Consider the following 23,259-nt stretch of genomic DNA (forward strand, 5'->3'; position numbering starts at 1 on the left):
GTCGGAGGCCTGCCAGGCGGGGCCGTCAAGGGAACGAGGCGATGTAGAAGTCGAGCACTCGGGACACATGTATAACAATTATAGGCAGGCGATAAAAATAACCTCCTTGGGAGGAGACGCGGGGGCACAGCCGGCCCCTCTTGGAAGAAGCCGACCATGCCTTGCCGTATTTTTGAGTGACACCCGTGTGTGCATTCGACGCTCCTTTTACTAAGTCACCTCTCTGTACCCTCCGGGAGCCCCAAGTCAGCAGAAACCAAAAAGCAGTCCTCCCCACCCCTACGGCCAGCCATCGCTCCTTATGTGCGCTAATGTGGGCGGTGATGTCAGCATCGCCAGCTGGCCAATGGCAAGGCAGCGGGGCAGCCCAGGTATTGGCCCGTGGGCTCCCTCATAAGGGACCAGGCTGAGCACAGGGTCTTCTGACAGCTTCTGTGCAGCGACAACGGTGGGGGTGGTGAGACCTTCCACTCCAGGACCCGGGCACGGCTGGCGTACCATGAGCTGTTGAACGCCAACACATCGTGTTCAAGTGTCGACGTCGACACACTGCCTTTGCGCACCGACGCCGGGTGTTGGGGTGTCCAACTAGGGAAGGCGCTCACAAGACTCTCGGAAGGGGGGGTCGGACTCTTCTTTAATTTTACAAAGCAGCGCGTTCAGGTGGGAACATGGACAACGCGCACACCAAGTCCACCGAAGAGTGCCTGGCGTACTTCGGGGTCAATGAGAATACCGGCCTGTCACCCGACCAGGTGAAAAAGAATTTCTCAAAGTATGGATTTAACGGTGAGTTGGACTGACGGGAATGCCTTGGAACCAGGAAGCAGCTCTTCAGAGGGTAGGGAGGAGGCACCAGGGGTCTTGGAACCATACCCCCAACACCCAGAATGGGACAGGGCATATGGATAGCACCCAGGGCCAAAGTGAGAAATTGACATCAGCCCAGCCAGGGGAGAAAAAAGCCCAGAAAGACTGACATGCTTGGGGCTGAAAGATACTTGGATGGACCAACACGACCGTTACATATAGTTATTGTTTCTTAAAAGAGCCTTTAGTCTGGTAATGGGGGAGGAAGGAGCTAAAAAGGGCCCATATCACGGAAGAGAGGGAGAGGAAGCTCTGAAGGGCCAACTGCTCAGGGAAAAGACATACATAATCTTAGCATGTCCAACAGTTTAAGGAAGGGAGCATAGAACTTGGCCGTAAGCATTAGGAAAAAAGACGGTGAGGAGATGTCATGTTAGAAGGACCCAAAGCCTAAGGAAGGATGTAGAAACTCAGAAATCCACACCTCTGAAAGCGAGAGAGAAATGTAGAGAAATCGACAGGCTTAAGGAGGATAAAAAGAAGCTAGGAAGGATTGACAGCCTCGGGGTTGGGAGGTAGAAGTGTAAACTCCTGTGGGTGAGTTGACACCTTCCACCACAACCACAGGTGAACACACTGCCTGAAGTAGGGGTACACGTTTGGAAAAACTGAGTTCTGGGGATTTCCAGTGAGGGGATACTTGTAACCTAATTGTCTGGTAGACCCTCTCTGGGGGCAGGCCAACAGTCCCAGTGAAAGAGAAAGTGTAAATCTCGAATGGACCGTTAGCTCTGGGATGGAGGGAGGGAGAGTCGAACTTGAATTCCCACCGAGTGGAGGGGAGAGAAAAGTCCTTTCCACACAGGAGGCCTAAGATATTGTTGGACATAAAGGACATTGTAAAGTAGGCAGAACTGCTGGCGGAGGTCGGGGTAGGGAAAGTGGAGGTGACCCGCGATGGGGAAAAGAGACGAGAATTAAAAGAAAGCTCTTTAGCTAGTGTGTGTGAGACAGTGAGAGAGATCTGCACGTCATCGGTTGTAATGCCTTATGCCACGAAGCTTACTTTTTTCTTTCATCCCAATTTCTCATCGCCTGCGTTTTAATTCAGCCTTGCAAAAAATGAAAATATTATTTTCGGGCATTTTGTTCCAAATGATATGCTGATAAATGTACGATTTTAAATGCGCAGAGTGCACAGCGTATGCAGGGCGTGCTAGTATTCCGAGGCCTGGTTGAGCACTATGACTCCAGTAAAATGCACGTGTGCTGCAATCCTTAATAGTGTGCTGTTGTTTGTGGGTTCCAAAGCTCCGTGGTAATGCAGCAACAGTAGGACGCAATATTGTTTGACACAGGTTCTACTCTGCTCCGAATGACAGTAGGGGAATTCTAACAAAGTCTATTTTTAAAGGGCGCAGTGGAATTGTAGGTACTGATTGTGCAAAAGATGGGCCGGGGAGTTTCAGGGGGGTAGATACAGGAGTGAGTGGCTTACTCAGAGACAGTGACTTTGGGACACAGGGGTTGGACAGAGTGTGTACGCTGAGGCAGAACCTATAGGACGGGGTTGTGACCGCTTCCTAATCGCACCCCTTGAAATAACTAACACAAATCAATCTGTATAAAGGGATGCATGGCCCTGAGCAGGTTGACCGAGGAAGATGTATCCTGTTGCAACTGAATTGCCCTCTTGCACTGATGCCTTCTATGAGAGAATACATTTTATAAATTAGTCAGACACTATCTGCTAACCTACCTCTCAGATACATTTAACACAGTTGAAATGTTAAGAATTTAGTCCTAGAAAAGGTGGAGTAGTAGTTGTATTATGGGCTGTCGAGGAGTTGCAGTGATGCTAGCAGGTGGTGACCCCGTGTACTCCTTGCCAAGGTCTTTTCCCACCCCCCACTTTAAGTCAGAAGGGGAACTATTTAAAGTGTGAATGTGACTCAGGCCAGGGCAGCTGTTCCCTGGTGGGCGCGAGGGCCCTGCTCCCTCCCTTCTGAGAAATCGTATCTCCCTTGGGGGTGGCAGCTCAGCTTTCACCCTCGCCTCAGAAACTGCAGTGTAGGGGAATAGCTGGGGCTAATTCTGGACACACAGGGTTAAAAGAAATGCCCTGTCTAGCTGTCCATCTGACGAGCCTGTGTCAGAGGCCAATCTCAGTGCATTATGGGGACCATAGTAGCTGTAGTTGCCCTTGCAACCAGGGCACTGCGCTCCTGCTGCCAGAATGCATTCAGCAACAGCAGCCGTGTGTGCATGAGCGGGCAGTAGTGAGCTTGCAGGCAATTCCTCCCCGAGGGAAACAGGAGACCTGGCAGGTTGCTCCCCTCACCCCAGACACAATGTACTAGGTTAGAGGTGGACCAGGGCATCATGCTGCCTGCCCACCTGTAGCAAGGACAGTAGGACAACGGAGTGCCAGGCTGCCTTCCAACACATCTGAGAGAAGGACTGCCGTGGGCCAGGGCGTGAAGAGTCACAGGAAACAGAGCTCTCGCGTTTCCAAGGTCCATGTGTGAGAAGCTCATCCAGGTCACCTCTTTCCTTTGCATTCTGGTACCCTTTGACCTTTTGATAATAATTTCAAAGCAACAAGCACCAGAATGCCAAGAAAACGGGCTACAAGAGCTCCTCATGTATACAGCCAGGTACCGCGAGAACTCTGTCTGGGAGGGCGCCTGCACTGCACGTGTTAGTGTGGACTGTTAGTTCCCTCTTTACTGCTTTTGTAACTCTCCGGTTGTCGAGTCAAGTCCAGAGGCTGCAAATATGCTGCCTCCCGAAGGGACCCAGAAAAGTAAAAGAAGATGGGGTGCCTGGGTATGCACCATTAGGAGTCCGGGGGTCCCTAAGGCCCTAGTGCCTTCTGTTCTATAGGGAGGTCCACAAGGCTACAGCTGGGACAGCTGCACAATGAGTGGCTATGTACAATTGGCCTCAGTGAGGATGCTGTCTGGATCGTGAGCTTCAATTGCATTCGCTTTCCCTCGTTCTGAAAAAATGTCTCTGGCGCCAATGAGCGCAGTTTGTGTCACTCCACTTTTGCTGCCCTGTCTCTTCGAAGTCATCATGCAGGTCAACGGAAGTAGGGATGCAAAATGGTGCGGGGTGTGGAGTGAGGTAAATGGGAACATCCCCAACATAGGACAGATCCCCAAGGTGGAGCTGTGCCTGCTTCTTCCCTCTCTGTGACCCCTTGATGGGCTTCTTCAATGACATGGCTGTCTACCAGTCAGTGAAAGGGTGTCCCCTACCTGTGAACAAGGTTAAAATCAGTCTCTCTTCAAATGTGACCGCAATTCAAATGCCTGTCCCCGACACCCTGGCAGGAGTCAGCTGCACCTCTTTTCATATCTCTTTTCTAACTGGCCTCCACTGCTCTGAAGATTTGTTGTATCCTGCCACCACTGGCATATAGCTACACCCCGTTTGAAAGAAGTACTTAAATATAATCTCCCTCCAAACTTGACCCGCTGTGCAGGGCACTTGAAGTTCTTTAATAGGTTTTCCGCCAGTTGTTCTGGGTGTGTCAAGAAGGAGGACTTGAGCCTCTGGCTCTTTCGATATAGATTCCCATCCTGTGCAAACCCGCCAGGTATAATCTCTGAGCTCAAAGCAGAAAGGTGGATATTCCTGCTTAAAATGTGCTTTAAAGGTATATTTCTTCACTAGAAGGTTAGTTTCCAGAAATGAAGGTCTTCCAGGACATCTAGGTGGGGTGAAAATAGTTATGTGACATAGGTAGCTGGAGGCCTTGAGCCTACTCCAAACAGGACAGATGAGGCTAGTGCAGAATCAGTCAGCTTTGCATCTCATTAAGCCTAATTGGACTAGAACACAAGTATGTCAGAGGACTAGACCACCTACCACCAACAAAGGATGTACTGCAACACAGGTGTGTAAAAGGTTCAAGCGCCACCAACCCTAACCAAAACAACAGCACGATTTGGATAGTGAAGCGCCAGAGGACCAGGACGTTTGCCTCTCCTATCCTGATAAAGGTTTTCAAAGGTGTGTCAGAGAACCTTGTAGCATCACATTTAACCCCACCAAAGAAGGGCCATGAGAGTGGTGGGCCAGAGGACCAGGCAGCCTCACACCTCACCTGATGAAGAAGAGCTTAGGACAGTGGTGGGTTAGAAGATCAGGCAGCCTTCAGTCCATCGCTCAAAGAATGGACTGGCCCAAATATCGGGCTGTGCACTCAGGGACCTTGGCCCTTCTCAACAATCGACTGTGATCGATGGAGGCCAGTTTACGACTATATTCTTTTATATTTATATATTTCTTTACCCTAAAATATTTACCTCAATGTGTTAAAGACTTTCTTATGGTGGGATGAGGCTGATGAGAGAAAGTAAAAAAGGTTTAGCAGTCTGATGGTGAGAGTAAGGAGGAGTCTTGCTGGCTGTGCTGTATTATCCACTGCTTTGATGTTAGATTTGTGTCACTAATATTCTCTCTTTTTCTGTTTTTTCTCCCGCTTGCTGTGGGGCCCTCTATCATATGCTGCAGAGTTGCCAGCTGAAGAAGGTGAGTGCCTATTGTCGGGCAATTAATGGGACCTATAGAGGTTTGAGGTGTCTTGGGGATAGGAGAGATCAGTGGCTATGTTTTGAGGAGCGGGACTGACAGACCACCACCTTCATTGATACACACTGAAGGAGAGATCAGTGGCTATGTTTTGAGGAGCGGGACTGACAGACCACCACCTTCATTGATACCCACTGAAGGAGAGATCAGTGGCTATGTTTTGAGGAGCGGGACTGACAGACCACCACCTTCATTGATACCCACTGAAGGAGAGATCAGTGGCTATGTTTTGAGGAGCGGGACTGACAGACCACCACCTTCATTGATACCCACTGAAGGAGAGATCAGTGGCTATGTTTTGAGGAGCGGGACTGACAGACCACCACCTTCATTGATACCCACTGAAGGAGAGATCAGTGGCTATGTTTTGAGGAGCGGGACTGACAGACCACCACCTTCATTGATACCCACTGAAGGTGAGATCAGTGGCTATGTTTTGAGGAGCGGGACTGACAGACCACCACCTTCATTGATACACACTGAAGGTGAGATCAGTGGCTATGTTTTGAGGAGCGGGACTGACAGACCACCACCTTCATTGATACCCACTGAAGGAGAGATCAGTGGCTATGTTTTGAGGAGCGGGACTGACAGACCACTACCTTAATTGATACCCACTGAAGGAGAGATCAGTGGCTATGTTTTGAGGAGCGGGACTGACAGACCACCACCTTCATTGATACCCACTGAAGGTGAGATCAGTGGCTATGTTTTGAGGAGCTGGACTGACAGACCACCACCTTCATTGATACCCACTGAAGGTGAGATCAGTGGCTATGTTTTGAGGAGCGGGACTGACAGACCACCACCTTCATTGATACCCACTGAAGTGGTGCTCTCAACAAAAATATTAAAATTACCTATTTTTGAGGGAGGACTGGCTTTACAGGTCAGAGGGGCTGGAGCTCATGTTTCTTCCCAGTCCTTAGCAGGCCTTGCACGGTGGGATCTTTACTCTCTGGTGATGGCCGTATCTTTCAAAGGGATGGGTTAGGTAGGACTGAGCATGTGTTTTCTACGGTTGGGATGCCTGTGAATTATCCAGGACGGGATGAGTTTGTATGCTCCTGTTAGTTTGGGACCAAAACGTGTTTTTTTCTCCAGTGTTGGGGCTTTATTTGTTGTTTTCTCCTTGGGTGGACATGTGCTGGACATGGTCAAATGCCCTCCTCCCCTAGACTGGTGATGTGCATTTTCTTCTTCATGGTTGGTATGTATGAGCTGTCCAGGGTTGTGGATGTACATCTGTTAGTGTCTGTATTTTCTTCAGGGAAGGGGTTTATCTATGCCTGCTCTCTAGCTTGACGGATGATGAGTGTGTGTCTTCACATTGTTTCTAGGCGTGTTGGTGTTCTGTTGGTTGGGGCTTGTGTGAATATATTTGTCAGGTCTGTTGACCTCGCTCAGCAGAGACCTGACCCTGCCTCCTCTTTTCTCCTCTCAGGAAAGACCTTGTGGGAGCTGGTGGCAGAACAATTTGAAGACCTTTTGGTGCGAATTTTGTTGCTGGCTGCCTGCATCTCATTTGTAAGTATAACTTCGTACACTTGGGGTGTAGCAGGAGGTATGGGGCTGCTGTACAACAGCGGGCTTCCTTAAAGCGTGCAATTCCCTTGTAAATGTGACCGCAGTGACCAAGGATGTGGGAGGAGGAGTGAGGATTTGTGGAACACAGCAAAGGGTTTCTTGATAAAGGGACCACAAATCCCTATCTGGCTCAGACCCAAAGACTAGCTGTATGACATCAGGGCTCCACGAGCATGCTTGAGGCTATTAAGGCACAATCCCTTGTAAATAAGAGGGCGTAGAGAAGGTTTTTGTCCGTCCATGCATTATAACCCGACCGTACACAAGAACCTGCCCCCAGCCCGACTGTCTTAGCGAAGAGAAGAGACTTTCATACACATAGTCCAGACTCACTTGTGACGTTTAGTGCCCCCGAAGACGCACGCCTTCCGCAAGCAGGCTCACTGTGAGTTACCATTCTGGAAAAATGGAATGAGGGGATCACGTGCTCGAATACTTACGAATATAGAGCTCGTGAGCACGAAACAACAAGGCACTTTGTTCTCACTTTCTTTATCTAAGGGCATAATGCACACGCGAGGGAAAACCTCTCAGCACCTCGAGGCATTCCCTCTGGGGAGGGGTCTCCACGCTCTCAGACTAATGCAGTCTGGCACCAGCCAACAGACATGCCCATAAACATATTATGTATTTGAAGGCCGGGACGTTTTTTTTTTTACATGAGTCTGGTCGTTTATCAAAAGCTCAATACACACTTAAGCATATTTCCTTTCTCCCTCACAAACGCTCTCACACATACTGTCAAATACTCTTAGACTCATCTCACTCACACATCCTCTCACAAACATGCACGTTCTCACACACAGAGGTTCTCGTGTTCTCCCACTTACACATGCTGTTACATTCACAACCATATGCTGTCTTCTATACCCTCACACATACTCTTAGCCACTTAAACATTGCCATATACTACATTTACCCCTCTCTCACTTTTAGAAGCACACACTCACAAGCGGTTCGTTATCTCTCTGTCCCACCGGGCTGTCTCTTCTTTCCCCTGTTTTCCAGTGTTACTAACTCTCTCTTCCGTTGATGTCCCTCTCTCGGTCAGCCCCCCCCCATTGAAAAAAATTCCCATGATGTTTGTTGACATATCCATCCATGGAGTTTGTTGACATATCCATGGCAGGGAGGACAGCTGGGCTCCCTCTGTCACTCAGTGTAACCCTATCTATAGAACGCAGGGTCACACAGTGTGTGGATGAAGTTCTGGTTTGAGGTACACTGGCAGAGCTGTGTTTGGGATCCAGTACTGAAGGGCAGAGGGTGCTGCAGAGCAAGATTGAGGTGCAGTGGCACAGCCGTGATTTTTAGGCATCACCAGTGTCGCACTAGTAATGCGGGAATGACAGAGGAACACCCGCACAGCTCTGTTTGCGTCCTGGTGCTAGAATAGACCGGGGTGTTGCAGGGTAATGCTGAGGTGCACCATCAGAGCTGTGTTTGCAGTTCAGTGCTGGAGTGTCATGGAGCACAGTTCTCTCAAACACATACATCAGCGTTATTCGGTGCAGCTGCTACATCGCCTCTAGACTACTGTCACGCTGAAAGCAAACATTTCTAAATCATTAGGTATGCAACTTCAGCTTTCACGGATTACTGCAGACTGTGATCTTGTGTAAAAATGATCGCTTTATCCAGGAACGCCCAATGCAAGCCCATGAGGGTTTTTAAAATAACCACTCACTATGTAAATGATTTCCTATATTGTATGAAAATGTATTTCATGTAGATATCCTGAAATTGTGGCATTGATCTGAACCGCCTGAGTCCACCTGACCCACCTACTGTAATGTTTTATTTCCATGTAGGCCCTGCACTATCCTGTGCCAGTTAAATGTTCCTGACTGCTATGCATTTCAGATTAAAAACTCAGGGGCAGATTTACGTTTCCCGGCGCAGCCCTGCAAATCAACAGGGATGCACCAGGAAAGATGCGTGATGCAAGTTTACCCTTGCACCACCGATGCGCCAATGTGGCACATCATGGCGCAAGGATAAACAGATGCGTGTCGCATCTGCCGGTGTAAGGTTGGCGCAGTGCTGGAGTTGTGTCGCGGGTGTGACGCAACTCCAGCACTGTTCCAACCTGGCCTATCCTCATCATGGTGCGTCACGCCTTACGCCTGCTTAGAGCAGGCGCAAGGTTTTGACGCAGCTGCGTCGGAAAAGAGACTGAGTGAAATCTTGTAGATTTCACTCAGGCACTTTTCCGAGGCATTCCTGCGACGGAACGCCCCCCCCCCCTGCGCCGGAACGCCCACATGAAACCTGATGCAGGTTTCATGTGGCGCAGGGCTTTACAACGTGACGCAGCTCCCTATATGCGTCAAGTTGTAAATAGGGCGCAACGTGGCGCATGGTTTACGCCGCCGCTGCGTCACAGAAGTGACGCAACTGTGGCGCACGGGGCTCGTAAATCTGCCCCTCAGAGTGAAATAGGGTTTGTCTTTAAGGGAGAAAAACAATATTTGCATAATTTCCTTACATGTAATTACGCATAATTTTGGGAAATTATGCAAATCTGGCACTTGGCAATTTATTTCAGCATGAAATGCGCCCTCTTGTCCATTTTGGATGTGAGGATGCATTTTGTGCTAAGAAAAAATAGCAAAGAAAACACGAGTACCGCAAACAACAGCCTCTTGTTCTTTTCTTGTGCTCCTGCAATAGGATTTTTACCCGAGCGGGTTTGAAATTATGGGACATGGCGTACTTGGCAGTTTAGCTCCATGCATCTTTCCTCGTAGGCATTGTGCCCGCATTCAGGTTTCTCTTCAATAAAACAAACTTATCCTATGGACATTGCATACACTGTGTGTCCTTGAAACCCAGCATGAAATGCATTGGCAGAGCTGTCTCTCTACATAAGGTTTCTCTGTTCCTCCCCTGGACAGGTGCTCGCCTGGTTTGAGGAAGGTGAAGAGACTGTCACAGCTTTCGTAGAGCCTTTTGTCATCCTTCTGATCCTGATCGCCAACGCCGTTGTCGGTGTGTGGCAGGTAAGTGTGCCTGCCAGGTCCCCCTCCGCAAATTGAGATGCCTCCAGATCCAACCCACAAAAGACATTGACCCTCTCTTTATGTCGTCCACCTTCTATAGGAAAGGAACGCAGAAGATGCCATTGAGGCCTTGAAGGAGTATGAGCCCGAGATGGGCAAAGTCTACCGCAGTGACAGGAAGTCGGTGCAGAGGATAAAGGCCAGGGAGATCGTGCCCGGAGACATAGTGGAGGTGTCTGGTGAGTGGTGACTTTTTGACGTGACTTGTGCTTTGCAAGGCGGTTGAATTGGTGTACTGGAGAGTCACCATTCGGCAGGACCCACCTTGGAAGTTAGATTCAGCCGTTTGCTATTCAGCACGGAGAGGAAAGCAGGGGATCATAGAATGGGTGGCCATATTGGACCAGGGATTCGAATTAGAGTTATCCTGGCGTGTCATATCTGACTAAATGTGGCTTGCAGGTCTAGGGGATGGCTGTAAAAATAGTGGCATCTTATTCTTGTGAGAGGACATTAGTGTGATCAATAGGTCAAGAGTGATGAAAGAGGCCACTGTGATATTCACCAGTGCCACTTCTGTAGCAACCAGAGCATAGTATTGGTGTACCCAACCATAAAAAGAGACACATGGTCACTGTTGTTCAATGTCAGTCCCTAGACCGTGCTAAAAGTGAAAGTCCAAGGAATCGTATGCTGGGACTCTCTTTAGACAGCTAAGAAAACAACCCAGTGGTGACTTGATACTGTTGGGTGTTTCATGTTCCAACTGCAAATCCAGGGTTTACATGGAATGGAAAATAACAAAAATAACTTTTTGGGTTATTGTCTTGGATGTGAGTGGGTTGTTCAGCTTCCAGATATGGCCTGACTTAAACTTCTCCTCCCCATCCCGATTGCCCCAAGAAGAAATCTAGTTCTAGTATTAGTTTGGTGCCTCAAAACATGAACTTCATGCTGCATAGAAAGTCCAAGGCAGGGTCAGGAAGTGCCCAAGGTGAACCAGGCTGGGTAGAGAGCATGAAGGTCTGGGCAGGCGCATTGGTAAAATGTAACAAAATATCTCAGTAGGGCCAACCCAGTACAGTAACCAGCTAAGTGCACTATAATCATAAGAAATACCACAGAGGAACAAGCAGAGCTGTTCAAAGGTGCCAGCTTACAGAAAACCACAAACTGCACGCATGTCTTCATCCATCCCACAGCTAAGCTCTGAGTCCCCATAACATGATAACCGTATGTCGGTGGTCATCATGCACGACATAGAAAAACTTCCCACAAAGGATCAAAACAAAGACAACAGACTTCCAACCACACACTCAAAATGGTGTAATGTGCTACCCATGTAGGCAACTACTTCAGTGCCCACACACGGGTGTAAAGTGCTATGTAAATGTTGCAATACAACAAATATATAGACACATCGTTTTCACCTCACCATGCCCTGTTTTCTGTAGCTCTACTGGTGGTGAGAAAATGGGGAGGGAAGGGGCCGTGGATCAGAGGTGTCTGAGACAGGCTGCAGTCCTCAGCAGAAGCTGTTTATATCCTAGAAGGAGGAAAGATGAGCCTCTGGCATTCCAGCACCCAGGCTCTCTTGGCTGCTGCACTTGTTCAGTGACAGGTGTCTGCTGGCTTAAGTCTGTCAGGGACAGCCCCCCCCCCCCTTTCACCCCTTCCCGCATGACGTCCCTCTGTTTCTCCCATTCACAATCGTCTCCATAGTGCCCCTATATACAACGTCCTGCCCTCATTCTCCAGCTCTCTTTTCTTTTCCCTCCCCACTCTACTCCCTTTCACCCCTCTCATTCCCTCCCAAATATCCCTCTCTGTATACCCATTGTCCTTGATTTTGCTTTCCGCTCCGATTCATACTTCTCAGTGTACCGTGACACCCATCCCCTTTTCCCCTACTTCACTCCTTTTCTATCAGTCCATGTTCCTCCCTTACTCCCCCTCACCATTCCATCTCTATTAACTCGTCTAAGCTCCCCTTTTCATCTCCTTCTTTTTCTGTACCTGTCCATCTTCCCTCACAATTTCTCTCCAACCGCATCTCTCTATTTAGCCATCGCTTTTCTCCGTAGAATCACTTGTCAAGCACCCATCTCTCCATCCCTCACTTCCTTTCCTTTCTCAGCCTCACAGCCCTGCTCTGTGCCCCGCCTCTCCTCGTCCTTATTCTCCCAGGACCCTCACCCATGTGCCCAGTGCCTATTCCCCTTTACTACCTCCCTTTGAATGTACGTAGCCTTGCTTCCCGAGTGTGACAGGCTTCGCGGGGTCTGAGATTCGAACTGCGAGTGCTGACACCAGAGTCCTCCCGAGAGGCCGCTGAGGAGCATGAGAGGGAGAAAAGCCGATGACGGATATAGGGCGGAAGGAAGGGTGAACTGATGAGGAAAGGAGAGGGAACAAGCGGGGAAGACCTCAAAGGAAGAGGATGGTGAGAAAAAGGGAGGCTGATGGTTGAGAGTATGGGGAAATAGCGGTGAAGAACGGGAGAGAGTAGGAAAGCCGGTGAAGGAGAGATCAATCCCTGTGTAAGTCGGTCCGAGACTCTCCTCACCATGTAAGGTCACTTCGACGCTCCTTCGCGTGGCCGGAATCTGATGACACTGGGTAATGAGGACACCTCCACGGGGCCGTGAGGCAAGGAAGGCGGGGGGGGGGGGGGGCGAGAAGCAGCTGGGACCCGTCTGGACTTCAGGGACACTTAATGCTGGTATTAAAAGACGAGCATCCCAAAGCTGCAGGGTGACCGCTTCGTCTTCCAAAGTGGTGAGCCAAGGGGTAGGATTACTGGGCCCTGAGGCGGCCCAGGCAGCACCTCGCCACTACTGAGAAGACAGCCAGACCTATTCAGCCCACGGCCTTACCTACTTGGCACACCAGCCTACCAGTGCCACTGCAGGTGTTCTCCAGGAAAACTGGTGCCGGTTTCTTCAGGTAGCAAGGGATGGCTTGACACTTCAAAGAACGTAATCAGGCCTAACGCTGCTGCAGGATAACCCAGTGGTATTCCAAGTTACCCAACCCGCATGCCCCCTTGTGGTAGAGTTATTGGAGATGGAGAATGCTCAGTGATCAATCTTCAGCTTTACTGATTGGGTCTCAAGGCCAGTACAACAATCAAGGACAACTTCTGGCCTATGTGGAACTCAGGATGAGGTGGGGTCAGATTGGACCAAGAGCCATAGAGTGACTCAACCTCCAGTGCTTTTCAGTGGCAGAATTAATGACAGGTTACTTTTTAGGCTCTTGATTGAGAAACCTTCCCCCAAACCAGTGTCCTTGGGACAATAACTAGCGTAACACAGGCAGCTGCCCCCGCGGTGTGGGGGTCCCACAAGCTCCAGGGGGCCCCCTCAGCACAATACTCTTGCTTAAGAGCTCTTGATTGAGTCCGGAGGGGGCCCCTCCACGTGCCTTGCGGGGGGGGGGGGCTCAAGTCTCGTTACGCCAGTGTAATCAGACACAGTATACAGATGTTTTTGGGGGGAGGGTGTTTTGGAGAAGCCCCTCTTCCTGTATTTAGAGATAGATTTTTCGAAAATATTAGGGAATGTGTAGGGAGGATGGCTGAGATGTATTAATGGACCTCTTTGCCTATGGTCCGTCTTTATCAAGGAAATATTTTGCTATCAGAGACATATCCTGTATTACATCTCCATAGGCACTGCCTCAATCCTCAAGAAGAGGCAGCCTGGCCAGGGGTAAAACAGTGACTTCATCCTTACAGCTTTGCTACAGCATCTACGGAAAAAGTTGAGCTGCCCTTTTTACTCTACACTCACTGCATTCCATTTTCTTACTACTTGTAATACAGGGGTGCCCCTAGTGTGAAGCTGAATAGTTGTCACTAACCCATCTACCCCCCCCCCCCCGCCTTCGCCATAAATCAATTTCTAGCTTTCCTTGAGACAGGGTTTGAAGCCCTCCAAAATTCATAAATAAGAAAGGTGCCAACTGGAGCTGAAGGAGGGCTATAAATAAAGCTGGGGGAACTCTATCCTTGATGGATAAGGTTTCAGGTTGCCATGTGATAGACACATCTCCTTCCCATGCTTAGCCACAGGCGGGCTGGCCTATTGAGAAATCAGACATTCAGGTCTCATGCCAAACCCAGCTTGAGGTGTGCTGAAGACTAAAGTTGTAGAAAGGGAAAAAGTGACTGTTTGACTGGACTTAACTGTTCCCAGTTCTGTTCTTTTGCTTCCACTTTCTTGGGGTTGGACTCAAATTGGGTTAATTGCAGGCAAGACAGAGAAGAAGGCCATGGCTCAGGTGAGGTGACAATGGTGCAGGTTTGATACCAGTGCTACAGTTTTGATGCAGTGGCAGCGAGTTTTACAACAACGGTGCAGGTCTGTTGAGAGTAGTACCTTTTGTAATTATAGACCCTGAATGGAATAGCGCTGGCCTCGGTTTAAAAAACAGTAGTCAGGTTTGAGACCCATGGGACAAGAGATGATGAGCTGGAGCATACAGTCGTTGCCCATTTGGGCTGCAACTACTTCCCGGAACATGCATCACAGATATTGTTTTGAAAGAAAGGTCTTTCTTTCTCTGAAACACCTCACTTGGAGCATTTCTACCACTACTATAATGTAAGGCTCAGAGGTTGAAGGAGAACCGAGACCAACACCCAAACTCTTTGGCAACAGATGTTACCTCTTTGCGGAGGCAGTATCTCTGCTCATCCTTGTATACCCCTACACCGAGACAGGGAACAGGGAGGGGTAGATGTTCAAATTAGATGTGCCTCGTGTGGTGGACAGTGTCGGAGGCTAGGCAAGCCCTAGCTTATAAACAGCAGAGCAAGCCTGTCGTGCCCTCTGCTTGCAGGAATGTGGTGCTTCAGAAGCCTGAAATCAGTTAAGTGTTGCTGCCCCTTGTAGGCTTCTTTACTTTGATAACTAGAATAGGGAATCTTAGTACAGTTCATTAAAAAAGTTCTAGGTCACTGAGGTGTCTGATGTCACCGGGCCAAAGGCTGGAACCCAAGCACCGATTAACCAGGTGAGGGGAGACTTAACAAAGGTCACTTATAAAATCAGAAAGCATTGTGTTGCCTCTCAGGTTTTGTTGTTGCCTCACTCTGTCTCGTTATGTAACTCATTCCCTTATCATTGTCACTTCCCTCTCTCACTCTGACTCCCCTGTATCCAATCTCTTCCTCATGCCCTATCTGTCTCATAAACAATACATGTCACATTTACACCCTCACTCTCTGTCTTATTTCGCACCTCTTATCATCACCTCACTCCATGTTCTTGTCTTGTTCACTCCTGTTTTTTCCTTTAATTCTTTCCACAGTGGGTGATAAGGTCCCAGCTGACATCCGTCTCATCAGCATCAAATCCACCACCCTGCGTATTGACCAGTCCATCTTGACGGGTAAGTAACCGGTCCCAACACAGACATCTCCACATGGGGGCACAGAAGCGGATTGGCTCTTAGGGACACAGGGAGATTTCGCAAGTCTTGTGGCTCTGAAATGTAGATAGGACTGGAGCATGCCAGTGACTTCCCTGGCCCTATCATTCCATTCGAGAAACATTCTCCTGAAGACCCTGTAGGCCTGCACCTATGGGAGTTATGGGATGTGGACCGTGTTCTTGTTTAAAATTAAGATGGTATTACGTTCGCCCGCTCACCGCTTTAACAACCTCTCTCCCCTCCATCATTTGTCTCACTCCAGGTGAGTCCGTCTCTGTCATCAAGCACACAGAAGCTGTCCCTGACCTCCGGGCTGTCAACCAGGACAAGAAGAATATGCTCTTCTCCGTAAGTACTGCCTGGAGCCCCTCTTATGGCCACTCTTCCAAGGCCTCAAGCTTGCCCTCAGCACAGTACACAGGGACTCTCTATCTCCTGAGCATATCCAGTAACTCTCCAGTCTGGTCAGGATTTTTCATGGTACTGACAATGAAATCAGTTCATTGATCCCTCCCTGATCTCTGTCAGTCCATCCATGATCTCAGTTGTTTTTCTTTGGCTGTACCTGGAGATCTTAGGCTCTAAGCAGTGTTGTAGCTTTCACGGGAAAGGCTTCAGTGCTGAAAGAGATTCAGGCCCCTATCACTGTCACTGGCTCACAGAGAGAAGTCATTATTTCCCCAGGTTCAGTAGCATAACTTGGATGCTATGAGCTCCAGTGCAAGGATGGAAAAGGCCTCCTTTGGATGCTGTTGAGGTACTAAAATGACAGCAAACATCAGGGTTTATTGGGCCCCTCCGGACTCTGCACCCCAGTGTCCAATAGTAGCTAACCCCTGTCCTCAGATGTGAGGCATCTCCTGCTTCTTTTGCCATCTGGCTTGACTGCATGTATGATTCTTACTTATAGGGTACCAACGTGGGCGCTGGCAAGGCCATCGGTGTTGTGATTGCTACTGGTGTTAGTACTGAGATCGGCAAAATCCGTGACCAGATGGCTGCCACAGAGCAAGAGAAGACCCCACTGCAGGCAAAGTTGGACGAGTTCGGAGAGCAGCTATCTAAGGTCATCTCCCTCATCTGTGTGGCCGTATGGATGATCAACATTGGACACTTCAACGATCCCATCCATGGTGGCTCCTGGTTCCGCGGTGCTGTCTATTACTTCAAGATTGCTGTCGCTCTGGCCGTGGCTGCAATTCCCGAAGGTGAGTGATTTAGTTCCAGGAGAAACTTGTGTCTCTGAACCAGCCATTGGATGTAGCCCCAAAAGACCCTTTAGTTCATACAATCTTCTAGATTTGACCAGGTGAGTTTTATTTAATTTATATATTAATGGGTTAAGTTTGTTTTTAGTATCACGGGGGTAGAGATGCCCAAGGTAAATTCAACTTTTATCCCAGCCTTACTCTATGCTGATGATGTAACTCTGCTTTCCCACACACAAAATGGTCTAATGAGTCTCATCAATGCGTTTGTGCTCTTCATTGACAATCTTGATATAGACACCACCATAGCTAAGACGCATAATATGGTCATAGGGAAGCAAAATGCCTAAGTGAGGCCCTTTTTTTTCTTCTCAAAATCCACCAGATTAGGCCTTTATTTCTAAAAAGAAAAGAGAAAAAAGATATCCCGTGTCCGTGAGCGAAATGTCATCCGTACTAATAATGTTAACTTTTTTTTTCTTTAATCAATTTTATTAACATTTCGCTTATTGTTACAATGTCTTGTAGTACAGTAATCGTGTACGGTGTACGGTGTACAAACAAAGATGAGATATAGTATTTATAGTAGTCTTGCAGTGTATATATAGAATAAACTTGTCCATCTGTGTCAATGGGGATAAAAATTCAAGTAAGACAGTTCAGTATTGCCATGTATCAAGGTGTGGTCATTCATCAATATCCGACCCAGATGTATCTTGTGGGGGGGGTTTCACATATGTTTCCACGATAGGTGTTCCACTTCCCCCACACCCTTGTCCATTTTTTGGTGCACCCTCAGTGAACGTAGACTGACCTCTCAGCCACCATAGCCACGTCCATATCTTTGCACCATTGCCCTAGGGTAGGGTTGAGCCTGGAGCCCCAACGTTGCGCAATATTCTGTTTTGCCATTGTCATGCCCAGTGTTACCCATTCTTGGGCTGTGTTGTTTAAATCCGTGGGTTCCCAGATATTAAGAAGACAACATTTTGGTTCAGGGAGAATCGTGACTTCCGTAACTTGTGAGAGTGTGCGCATAACCGCTCTCCAATAGCGCGCTATCTCTGGACAGAGCCAGAGAGTGTGGTAAAATGTACCTAACTCTCCACACTCCCTGAGACAAAGCAGCGTGTCTGCCCGGTGTATTGTATGTAGTAGTGTCCTAGTATAGTATGTGCAGTGCAGAATTTTTAATTGCACCAATCTAAGCCTTGACGGTATCGCTGCCTCCCTAGGGGACGCCAGTGCCTCCCTCCAGTCTGCCTCATCTATTTCACCTATGTCTTTTTCTCATCTTGCCTTCAATGCTGCCAAGGGGTCTGGGCGGTTATTTACAATTTTCCGGTAAGTTTGTGAAATTGCCTTTTTGTGAAGGTGATCTGTGAGAAGCCGGTCTTCTAATGGCGAGGATTCTTCAGGTCGAGTTCCTGGCGGGATCAAAGACTGGAGCGCGTGTCAAATCTGCATGCATCGGAACATTTCTGTCTGCGCTAAGCCGTAGGTAGCCTGCAGATGAGCAAATGTAACTACCTCCCCTTTCTTCCAGAGGTCTCCGACTTTTGACATCCTTATCGGATCCCATTGGGCAAAGCCTTTAGTATTACGCAGTGTGCCCAGCCTCTTTGTGTCCCGCAGTGGCAAGGCTAGTGTAATTACTCCCTCCCATCCTAGTGTTTTCCGGGCCGTGAACCAAACTTGTACCGTGTGTGCTGTTGGGCCTGAGAGGGTGTTCCGTCTCTTTTTGTTGTACAGTGTACCCATAATCCCTGGCGCCTCCAGCAGGAGCCTGCCATTCGGTACGCCGGGTCCTCTTGGGGTGCATGGAGCCACTAATTAATAGCAACCAACTAGGATGCCCAATAGTATATTTTAACGTCAGGGAGTGCGACACCGCCATCGTACCAACTTCTCACCAGTTTGTTTATAGCTATTCGGGGAGTTTTCCCATCCCAGAGCAGAGTTGTTACTTCCGCGTTAATCGCTTTGAAGTATGTTACAGGGATCGGGAATGGTGTATTTTGTAGCGCATACAGGAATCTAGGAAGTGCCACCATTTTGAGAATGGCGGCTTTTCCCAGCAGTGTTAGTGGCAGTGTACGCCAGTGCTTGACGTCGCCTTTGAGTCTTGTCAATGGCTGCATCAGGTTGTGTGCAGTGAAGTGCGTGTGGTCATGTGTTATGAATATCCCAAGATATTTAAAGCCATCCGCCGCCACCTGAAGTGTGCATCCGCGTGGGAGCCGTGGCGTGGAACCGTGTAGGATATAGAGAAGTGACTTTGCCCAGTTTATCGTATATCCAGAGACTTTCCCATAAGCCGTGCATATATCTAAGAGGAAGTTGATGGAGCGTGCTGGGGACGATAAGTTCAACTCCCAATTTTTTCTTCATGAGGAACTGGGCTTACCATTTGCTGAAGATCAAATTAAAATTGCTCAACTGCTCTTGTGACTGGCAGTCTGGAGCAACCCACACACATCGCTTAACTGAGAAGTGATCATAGATTGCTTAAAATGTGATAACGGTTTAAAGATCCCTTAGCTGGGTTATATAAAGAGAATCCCCAAATCCCTAGGTAGGCCTGATTTATTTGCCTTCCCCACAGGTTGGATCAGGACGAGAGGGGTAAGATAAATGCATTATATATGAGCTCTGCATCAGATGCGTGGGAGCTCAGTGTTTTGGCCAAACCAACAATGAGAGAATACTTAGCCATCAAAGTCTGTGATGGCCCTGAGCTGTACCTTTCCCTGGTTAGAAATGTTTGGGAGCGTTCTTTGCTAACCAAGTTTCGGGTTGATCCAAAAAGTATCTTAGCCTGCTCCTGTGACAACAAAACATAACATCACATAACATACCAACATAACATCATATTGACATGACTCATGGCATCTAAAAAAAAAATATATCTATATATCTGTGAGGTATATAGATGTGGAATTAAGAATAGGAAATCGATACTTGCATATATTCAATAACCATTTGATATTTTTGTTTTCTACACGTTGGCTACACTATTAAGGTAGAACGCTATTTTCTATTTAATATTCCAAATTGCAAACATCTACTAAAGAGCGGGCTACAGGTTCTAATGCCAACTAGAATCAGTGGAATAAACTACTCTCCTTAGACATTCGAAAATAATTTACAGATAACAGCGTAAAACCCCAGGGAACAAAGCTCAGTGATACTTAAAGGCTTATTTTTCATCTGTAATTGTGTGACTATAGCCTTCATATTTCAACCCTACTAAGAAAATGTATGTAAATAAAGTTCTTACTATAAAGAGCTCTATTGCCTAGAGGCCGTTGGGTGCGTTATAAATATACAAACACTAAAATCTGTTTGCAAAGTGCATACCACCACTGTCAATCATGGTTAGATCAGTGGGGTAGAAAGCATGTTGCAGGAATACAAGTAACCTGCAGGTGAAATAAACCATTCACAGCAGCACAGATCGGAAGGTTAGAACCTGCTGCAGTTCTGCATGTAGTCTACTGGTCACAGATTTGAATTGGGGTACACCAGAGTAATCCCCTCCATCCACTTGCAGGTTTTCGAAACATAAATCAAAGGCATTGTTATGGCAATAGCTCAAACTCTCGCAAATGCGAGACCTACTGGATTGCAAATGCTTGTTTATTTATGGTCTCAATAGGGTTTCAAGATGTGCTGTTTTATTATTGAATTTTACATGGGCGTTATTATGAATCTATATATTTGTGTGTCTTTTATAGCTGGATTATGGCCAAATCAAGATTATTATTTGATTACTTGACTGGATGGGTTCTATATAATCCCAGCTGAGCTTTCACTCTCTCAGACTGGATTGTGTTTCCATTTGTATTGAAGAAGAAAGATTGCAAAATAGTCAGTGACCTACAATTCTTTTTAAGCACTGCTGGAATTTATGCTGAACCAACACCAGACAAAAGATGAACCTCCCAGGAACATAAGTCTTGAATCTTTTCCATTTTCCATTTTGAAACTGAATTGCATCGGTGCAGTTGTATAGGGTGAGCCTCACAGTTCCCTTATTTCTAACTTACATTTTCAAATCAGTGAGTTGTTCTTTCTCTCTGTGATGGAGAGAAATGAGAATTAATGGCCACACGAAGATTCTGCTCCAGAGTTTCCACTCTCGAAACAGTCAAACCTGCAAGTTCAGCTCGATCTGAAATGTAAAAAAGAGAGGTACAATTTAGATTTCAGTTGTAGGTTCAGAAGTCCCTTATCCCGGAATTTTCTCATACACAAGTGCTGAAATGTCTCTGAATTAATAGTGCTCCAGATAGTTATTCTTCCCAAGTTGGATAAGAAGCAGCCACCTTCCTCAAGTTGGCGTAAGTAGAGACATCAGGACAAACCTGGAACATTGTCCTTTTAGTGTATCTTGTTCACTAAGCGTGGTTTAGCTGATATTAGGACAGGGCTAGATGGTATGAATCATGTGGTAAAGACCAAAGATAGTATTCTATTGGTTACTTGAGTAGAATGACTGGTGCAACCCAATGGGGTAGATTCTCATTGACTTTAGAAACTAGTATTTCTTGTAGGGACTACTTTTCTATCGATCAGCTAACTTGTCTGCCCCAGCAGTGTTAAAGCACACAGAAGAGATAATGGAGGGTGTACTATTGGTGTGAATTACTGATAAAGAACATAGGGGAAAACTCACAACCAAACCCTTTCATGGCACGTGGGTGGCACCATGTTCAATACTGCTACTAGCATTCACTTGTAGAAGGGGGCAGTAATCCCTTGTTGAAGGATTGCAGTCCCTTAAGACAAGTTTAAAAGATGAGTTCATTTGCATCCTTTTTCTTTTAAAGGGACTCTTAATGAGACACTGTAGGTAATTTCAGTGTCTTACTCTTCCAGGTCTGCCTGCTGTCATCACCACCTGCCTGGCTCTGGGAACCCGACGTATGGCTAAGAAGAACGCCATTGTGAGAAGCCTGCCTTCTGTGGAGACCCTGGGGTGCACCTCTGTCATCTGCTCTGACAAGACTGGTACTCTGACCACCAACCAGATGTCCGTCTGCAGGGTAAGAGGAGCCAAGTTACTCTGTGTACCCCTTAAATTCTTGTCTGTAAATCAACACTAGGCCTAGAGCAGCATAGCCCATAACCAGGTGCTTATTTCTACTCCAGACTCTCATGGACAGACCCCTAGAGTACAGACCACAACCGGAAGCAGGTCTGTACTCCAGGGTCTCCACGGAGGAACCCCTCAAGCACTACAGACCATACCCGGGAGCTGGAATCTACTCCAGGATCTCTATGGAGGGTCCCTTAGAGTTGTACAGTCCATAACCACTAGCTGGCACTCACTCCGGGCTCTTCATGTAGAGACCCCTCAAGTGGTAGAGACCATAGCTGGGATCTGGTATCTTCTCCAGGCTCTCTATAGACTGAGACCTCTATGGCATAGACCATAACCAGAAGCTTGTATCTACTACTGTCTCTCCACAGAAGGACACCAAGAGTACAGACCATAACCGAGAGCTGGTATCTATTCCAGGCTCTTCACCAACAGCACCCTACAGTACAGACCATAACCATGAGCTGGTATATACTCCAGGCTCTCCATAAGCAGAGACTTCAAGCGGTATAAATCATAACCATGAGCTGGGATTTACTCCAGGTTCTCTATGGGCAGACCCCTCAAGCAGTGCAGACCATAACCAGGAGATGGTACCTACTACAGGCTCCCCATAGACAGAGACCTCAAGTGGTATGAATCAAAACCAGAAGCCTCACAGACAGCCACCTAGAGTAAAGACCATAACCAGAAGATGGTGTCTTCACCAGGCTGTGCACTGAGCATCCTGTTCCAAACAGTAGCCTTGTTCTTCAACAGACATCCCAGGTTATGTACATCCTGAATATGACACCATTGAGTAAATTCATAACTGGAAACTGACATATATGTCTATCAACCTCATACTTTAAGTACAAATATTTGATTTTATAAATTATTTCTCATCACATATCCTCTGTACATTTAAAATATCATCTTTGCAGTGAAACATTAAAGACAACAAGTGACATTTTCTTTAATACTTGCAGCTCTTCCCTGCAACTTCATTACACTTTTAGGCTTTGTTCATGTTTAGAGTTCTTTTCTCTGTTTCTCATATATGTTATTGTATCCAGTTGTCTGTCTGTCTGTCTGTCTGTCTGTCTGTCTGTCTGTCTGTCTCTCTCTCTCTCTCTCTCTCTCTCTCTCTCTCTCTCTCTCTCTCTCTCTCTCTCTCTCTCTCTCTCTCTCTCTATATATATATATATATATATATTTATTTATTTATTTATTTATTTTATTTGACAATGCTTGGTTACATCAGTTAATTTGTATGTCCCCTAACATGCTGGGAGGTACTTTGAAGATGCATGACTTTACTATTCACAATGAGGATTTTGAACTACAAGCACCCTTGCAACAGCTCAAAGCACCCTCTTCAGACCTTTCCCATGACTTCCCCTTCTGAAGTAGCTTCTCAAAACCTATGCCTATACCAGGCAGGGCTGGTACAAAGCATTTTTGTAATTTAAGCATAGTGAAATGTTGTCCTCTCTCTACTTCCTTGTCACCTCTGGCACAGGTCAGT

At 47.3% G+C, this 23,259-nt stretch overlaps 1 protein-coding gene across 2 annotated transcripts in view; it reads left to right on the top strand.

Annotated features, from left to right (window-relative positions):
• The first annotated feature begins 424 nt into the window (after positions 1-424).
• Positions 425-23,259, top strand: part of ATP2A1 (ATPase sarcoplasmic/endoplasmic reticulum Ca2+ transporting 1) — a 60,568-nt gene continuing 37,733 nt past the window's right edge. For both annotated transcript variants that reach the window (XM_085618945.1, XM_085618944.1), the window contains exons 1-9: positions 425-789; positions 5,335-5,352; positions 6,857-6,939; positions 9,897-10,001; positions 10,102-10,240; positions 15,318-15,398; positions 15,703-15,788; positions 16,351-16,648; positions 21,530-21,696. In XM_085618945.1, coding sequence (XP_085475071.1) covers positions 672-789; positions 5,335-5,352; positions 6,857-6,939; positions 9,897-10,001; positions 10,102-10,240; positions 15,318-15,398; positions 15,703-15,788; positions 16,351-16,648; positions 21,530-21,696 — 1,095 coding nt within the window. In that variant the 5' untranslated portion in view covers positions 425-671. The remainder of the gene's footprint in view (positions 790-5,334; positions 5,353-6,856; positions 6,940-9,896; positions 10,002-10,101; positions 10,241-15,317; positions 15,399-15,702; positions 15,789-16,350; positions 16,649-21,529; positions 21,697-23,259) is intronic.

This window comes from Triturus cristatus, chromosome 7 (assembly GCF_964204655.1).
Source record: "Triturus cristatus chromosome 7, aTriCri1.1, whole genome shotgun sequence".
In the NCBI taxonomy this organism is placed as follows: domain Eukaryota; kingdom Metazoa; phylum Chordata; class Amphibia; order Caudata; family Salamandridae; genus Triturus; species Triturus cristatus.